The following is a 6,694-nucleotide window of genomic DNA, read 5'->3' as shown; positions in this document are numbered from 1 at the left end:
TCAAATCATAAATTTCAAATTGCAATATTTTTTAATTAGTTTTTGTAGTTAACTCGTTTTGAATGATAAAAAATACTTTAAACATGAATAATAATATATTTAATATTACTGTTCATTCAAAAATTATGTTTTAAAATGCAATCGTAATGCTAATATACGTGTAAGATCAGTTTGGACAGGAAAAAAATTTATATGAAATTTTATAGGTAGAGTTTGTGAAATTTTTTTATTAAAATGAGTTAATAAAAATAAAAATAAAAATTGATAGATTAAAAAATTTTATTATACAAATCAAATATGCAAAATTTAAAAAATTATTAATAAATTTTAAAATATTTATTAAATAAATATTTTTAATAAAAATATTGATAAAAATTTTATCGTTTAATAAGCATCGATCAAATTTAACTTATAAATAATATTTTTAATAATTTTTTTACATATTATTAATTTTCACAATACATTTTATTAATATATTAATTCAAAATTTTTATTTATTTAATTTTAATAAATAACTTCACGAAATTCTAACTTTCTATCATTCCGAACGAAGGCAAAGAATTCGTAGAAGCAGATAGAGTATTGATTCTTTTTCATCCACGTGGTGGTATACAATAGGCTGAGAAGATTCGGGTTAATGACCTGCGGATAAAAGATGGAAAGAATGCGGAACTGCCAGTCTTCAGTGAACCAAATCCTGGTAGTATTAGATTGTAGGTCTACGGTGTTTGAAAGTCTGTGTGTCTTATTGCAACTGCAAATTATCTGCAATGGCGCTGTGGGCATCTTCTTCTTCTTCTTCTCAGAAGCTTTTCATTGCATCTCCAGCTTTAAAACATGGAAATGGAAGAAGTAGAAGCAGAAATGCCAGAAGAGATTTAGATTCTGTAGTTCATGTCGGGATGGCAGAGGGAGTAGCAATAGCATACGAGGAGGGAGAACGAGAAAGGCCAAAGTGGGCAGAAGAGACCCCTTTCTCTCGCCTTGTTAAAGCTTTCGTTTCGTTCAAGCCCCTTTACTCTGTGCTTAAGCTTGGTGCCCGACAAGTCCTAATCAGGTTTCTTCTTTCGTTCTATCTTTCTTTGGCACATTGCAGATTTTGACTTTTTTTTCAATGTATTAATGTTAGTTATATAAGTAAAAGAATACCCACAAATCTTTTTTTGGATACATCGATCATCCAATAGTACAGCGGAGAAGAACAACATTCGTTGGAGGGAGATGAGAAGGGAGATTCTGGAGTCAGATGTCTATAATGAGCTGCACAGCATTGAGAACCCCTGTCTCCAATACCCAGATTGTATGTAATTCCTTTTTTCTTGATTTATGAAACCTTAGAAGTTTGTTTAAGTATCCAATCAAACAATCATCCCTGAAGCTTTGCTTGCTAGAGAACATGGAAAGAGATAAGGGGAAAAATTTTACTAATCTGGTGATTAAGCTAAAAAATAGAAATGCGATTATAAATTTTAAGCATTTAATTAGTAAATTTCTCATTATCACCTATTTTTATCTTTTTATTTTATATGAATATCATATTAATTAATAGATTTATTGTTCAAATGACATATTAAAAATTTTTAAAAATCATATATCATATTAAATATTTTATTATAATTAAGAAACTATCATAATATATATTAATCATTGTGTACTTTGAACAGATTATCTGAGTCCTTTTCATGCATACGAGGAGGGCAATCTTTCGTGGATGGTAAGTATGCTCTTTTTTAAGGTATGCTCCCTCTCATTGTTGCGGTTGAAGACCAAAGTAGCATTGCACTTCTAATGGATGTGCACATTTAGATATTCATGACAAGTGAGCAGGGACCACCTAAATTTGCTGATATGTAACTTCAATTAGTTCTCCGGAGTTCTCAACCGTTTATTAGTTTATAATTAGCATGAAGACTTTGCTCTAACATTGACCATTATATATGCCATATACATATATAGTTTCTAAGATTAATCTTCTGAATTTTCTGCTTCATGCTTTTTACCTTAATTAGAAGAGTTAACTAATTTGTGATTTTCTTATATTAAAGAATAAGGTGTCATGACCTCATATTCATAAAATTAATTTGTTTAATAAATTTATTGATAGCTGAAGAAGAAAGTGTAAATAGAATAAAAGCTTTGAAGAACATATATATGAAAACAAATTATCTCATTCCAACCAATGAAGGAAAATGAGAACAAATATTCAAAAGCTAAAAGAAGATGATGGAAACACATACTTGTCAAAGAAATAAAATTTTAAAAATAGCCAGAAATCATCTTTAAAATTGTAGAAATTGGAAACAAATAAAAATTGAACAAGTAATTTTTTAATGATCACAATTAATTATTAAAAATCATTTAACAAAATTTATTATTACTAAAATAAATATTTAAATAATAATATCAATTAAATTATACAATTAAGATGGAGATTACTTTTAAAATTAAAGAAAACCAAAAAGCCAAGGTAAAGAAAAAAAACATAATTCAATAATCAAAATTAATTTATTATTATCAATTAAATTATACAATTAATGTAGACATTGTTTTCAAAATCAAATAAAATCAAAAGGCATAATCACTATCCCAATTAATCCTTAAAATGCTTTTAACAAATAGTTTTTTGATATTATCAGTTAAAAAATTAACAAATAGTTTAGCAAATAATTTATTATTATTATTATCATAACATATAGATCCGAAAATCTATAGGTAGACTTAACAAATGGAGTCGCCACCAATCTTTTTTATTTAGGTGTGATTAGTCACCTAATGAATCTATCATTTTAAGGAATTCTTAAGCTTGACTAAGGGTCCCTAAAAGGATAAATTCGAGTCTATTAATCAGAACAGGGTTCGAAAGTTCAATTACATGTGAAGAAGGTTATAGCATCCTCACATGCCCATCCGAAGGATAATACCATATTATTTTAAATTTATCATAGAGTATTAAGTCTAATGGTTTCAAATTTTTATATTAAATATCGAAAATAATTTATAAGATTCTTCCATCAATCTGGTATAATTTTTAAAAATATTTTTTCACCTCAAGAGTATTCAAGGATCTCATTTGTTTCTTTGAAGAGGCTCTTTCGTCGAAAAAATATTTATTTATTATTTTTTTATCAAAAATATATCTAATTATTCTACTATTTGGGCCAAATTAGAAAATATTTTCTCTTTTTGAATTTCTAAATATTTCAGCATTTGGGCTTATTTAAAAAATTTTTTTATTAGAAAGAAAATAATATGACAATTATTTTTATTGAAATTTCATTTAAATTCTTCCACAATTTAGGATAAATTTAAAGAAAATTTCTCACCTAAATTTTTTTTAGAAATTTACCATTTAAAATTTCTAAGAATCTCATCTTTAGATAATTATCAAATATTTTTCACCCAAATTTGAAAAAGAATACAATTACTTTTATTAAAATTTCACTTAAATTATTCCACAATTTATGACAAGTTTAGAGAAAAGTTCACTTAGAGATTTCTTAAAAATTTACCATTTAAAATTTTTAAGAATCTCATCATTAGTTAATTGTATTTAATTCCAAAATTTTTATTTTTTCTTTTTTTTTTTATTTTGAAAATAAAAATTAATTATTGTTATTAAAACTTTATCTAAATTATTCCACAATTTGAGACAAATTTAGACAAAATTTTTCACCTAAAAATTTTATAGAAATTTACTATTTGAAATTTTTATAAATTCCATCATTGGATAATTAATATTTATTTTCAAATTTTATTTTATTTTTTACCTTTTTTATTTTTATTTTTTTAAAATTTAATCATGCAAAAATAGTCAAAATAAATAAATAAATAAAGTGAAAAAAAACCCAAAACAGGAGGTGGCTCAGCTCTAATGGCTATAGCGCAGCTCGGTTGCAGGAAAAAAAGCTAGAATGGCTTAAAAAGTGGCTTCGCTTGGCTCAGCTTGAGATAAAAACTAAAAAAAGTCATCAAAATTTGAGAATTTTTTAGATTTTTTTCAAATTTTTTTTTTAAAACCCCAAAAAATCTTCGAAAAATTTTCTTGATTGCTTTTTTTAATTTCAGCCTCTCTCCTTGATTTTTTTGTATGTTTGTATGATCTGTGTGAATATGTATTTATAAGATTCTGAATCTGAGAACTCCAATCTAGAAAGGAATCACAATTTGTTTTGAATTCCAATCTTAAATCCAACTCAAACTTTACAAACCAATTCTAATAGTTTCACACAAACTCAATTACCTATTTTTTTTTCATTTTTTTTATTTTTTTATTAACAAAAATCAAAAGTAGACCCTGAGACAGATTGTGATGTCTACAATTATCATTTAAAAATAAGCATTTAAAAAATTGTGATTTTAATAACCCAATTTTACATTTAAAGTTGACATTATCTTTAAACTTAAAAAAAAAAAAAAACCAAATTGGCATAAATAGTATGACAATTAATCATCAAAATACATTTAACAAATAATTTTTTTATTATTATCCATAAAATAATATTTAACAAATAATTTATTATTATTACCAATTAAAGAAATAAACAATTATCATAATAACTTCGATTTTAATGATAGTAATTAATTATCTTGAACCCAATTTTTCATATACAAAATATAGATTTTCTTTATGATCTGTTTAAGAAAATCTTTAAGAAATCTTAGAAGTGTAAACAAAAAGAGACAGAAATTAAGGACTTTTAACTTGGAAGATTGGTAGAGGATGACAGGCTGCAGCTGAAGCGGAGGCTGCAACCATGTCTATGACGAGGCGAGCTATACCATATGCTTCCTCAAATGAGGAAGCAACTCAAGAATTACGTGGAAATTGGCTACAAGCAATCAAACAACATCATATGAAGCATTCAGGAAATGCCACTATTGAAACTATTCTAGACATTGGATGTTCTGTTGGTTTGAGTGCAACATTTCTTGCTGATGAGTTCCCTTCTGCTAAAGTCACCGTAAGTGCTAGCTGTATCTTCATTTATGGAAACTGATCACCACAACACAGATTTTACAGTTGGTAATGTATAAAGTTGGTCTACTGTAGGGACTAGATCTGTCACCTTACTTTCTTTCTGTAGCTCAATTCAAGGAAAAGAAAAGAGCCCCTCGAAAGAATCCCATCAGATGGGTACATGCAGCTGGAGAAGACACTGGCCTGCCCTCTAAATCATTTGATCTTGTTTCTTTTGCTTTTGTGGTAAGCCTTCTCTCCAACCTGGTTAAGTAATTCATTTTATCTTGTAAAAATTTGATGGGGATATTGTCTAAATGAATTTACAATCATTTTAATTTATACTCTATTAAAGTAGTGCAATTTACACTTCTGTTAATTTTAAATTTCCTATGATCTTATATTCAAGTTAACTCCCTCTTCACTTACTTTTAATTGATTTTAAATTAGATTTTTTTCATGATATCAGAGATCAGGTTCTGTTATGTTATTCTTGCTATGTATTCTTACCTGCTATTTTTAAAAGTTTATCACTTGATAAACTTTTATCTCTACCTACAGATGATAGGGTCTATTAAAATGATTGTATATCACATTTGTTAAATATTTATTTATTTTTACCTATTATCAATTATTTTTAAGTTGGATGCTTAACATATGCAACTTTATTATTTAATATTTTTTGAAGATTTTCGTCGGTCAATAAATGGAGAAATTTTCGAAAATGAAAATGAGACTATCTAAATGCGTGCAGTTTCATGAATGTCCTGAAAGAGCAATAATTGCTTTAGTGGATGAAGCATTCCGATTGCTTAGACCTGGAGGCACACTTGCTTTGACTGACCAGGCGGTAAATACCACAACTACACTTAATTTACAAATATGATCATTTTTGCTTCTGCAACTCTTCTCATTTTAACTTTCTTCCTTTTGCAGCCAAAGTCAAAGATCCTTCAGGTACAATAATTCCCCATCCGTCATTTGTATAGTATAGCTGGCATTACAGATGCGATTTAATTTATAGTATTGTTGTTTAATCTGACAGCAAAATTGACAACACCAGAAAATCAATGAATTGATTATATATATATATATCCTACCTTATTCATTCAGATTTGGTTTGTTTCAGGAATTGTCTCCAGCTCTTTTCACATTACTGAAGAGTACGGAGCCATTTTTGAACGAATACTTCCTCACTGATATGGAAGGAAGATTGAGAGAAGCTGGCTTTGTTAACATAAAAACAATGCTTACAGATCCGAGGCACATGACCATGACTGCAACGGTGCCTCATCAACATGTATGAGTATTTTCATTAGATGGAAAGCACCTAGAAGAGATTGTGTACTAATTCATCTGCCTTGTGGAACCAAGTAAAAGCATTTCTGAGTTGAAATATTTGAAAGCTTTTGATGACTTCTTACTAGTGTCATCAAATGACTTTTAGAGTCTCATTAATTGGAGATTCTGCAGTGAGGAATTGAGAGTTTCATTCAACTTCTCAGTTTCATTATCTTTATCTTTTTAAAGTAAATTTGGCATTATTATTGTTATTATTAATTAATTAATTAATTAACTATTGAAGCTGTGTCTTATCGAATAAGTTTTGTCCTAAGCTCAAGCCAAATAAAATATTAGCCTTAACTTTTACCCAAGCTCATTTTAAAAATTTTAAAGTTTTGTCAAAACCCTCTCTTTTATTAGAAAACCCTTCAAATTTGATCAAATAACTAACCC

The 6,694-nt window shown here is 27.5% G+C and overlaps 1 protein-coding gene across 2 annotated transcripts; it reads left to right on the top strand.

Annotated features, from left to right (window-relative positions):
• The first annotated feature begins 682 nt into the window (after window positions 1-682).
• Window positions 683-6,454, top strand: LOC111299708 (uncharacterized). 2 transcript variants are annotated; one of them, XM_022895091.2, is made up of 8 exons: window positions 683-1,057; window positions 1,188-1,300; window positions 1,665-1,735; window positions 4,728-4,961; window positions 5,051-5,203; window positions 5,712-5,807; window positions 5,894-5,914; window positions 6,087-6,454. In XM_022895091.2, exons 1-8 carry the CDS (start codon window positions 771-773, stop codon window positions 6,261-6,263), a joined length of 1,152 nt encoding a protein of 383 aa, XP_022750826.2. In that variant the 5' UTR covers window positions 683-770; the 3' UTR covers window positions 6,264-6,454. The 2 variants fall into 2 exon arrangements, with proteins under 2 accessions (XP_022750826.2, XP_022750827.2); XM_022895092.2 differs by having other exon boundaries at window positions 685-1,057; window positions 1,665-1,714.
• Window positions 6,455-6,694: the final 240 nt, after the last annotated feature.

The sequence above is a fragment of the Durio zibethinus genome, chromosome 18, assembly GCF_047325235.1.
Source record: "Durio zibethinus cultivar Kanyao isolate XHJ-2024 chromosome 18, ASM4732523v1, whole genome shotgun sequence".
Taxonomy (NCBI): Eukaryota; Viridiplantae; Streptophyta; class Magnoliopsida; order Malvales; family Malvaceae; genus Durio; species Durio zibethinus.
The sequence above is the reverse complement of the archived record's forward strand: the minus strand, read 5'-3'. Positions and strand labels throughout refer to the sequence as shown.

Bases quoted from the DNA above. Each gene is read 5' to 3' on its own strand.
- LOC111299708 (XM_022895091.2), top strand. From the start codon at position 771: ATGGCGCTGTGGGCATCTTCTTCTTCTTCTTCTCAGAAGCTTTTCATT. The intron at 1,058-1,187 runs GTTTCTTCTTTC...ATCATCCAATAG, and splicing joins GCCCGACAAGTCCTAATCAG to TACAGCGGAGAAGAACAACA. The intron at 5,915-6,086 runs GTACAATAATTC...GGTTTGTTTCAG, and splicing joins CAAAGTCAAAGATCCTTCAG to GAATTGTCTCCAGCTCTTTT.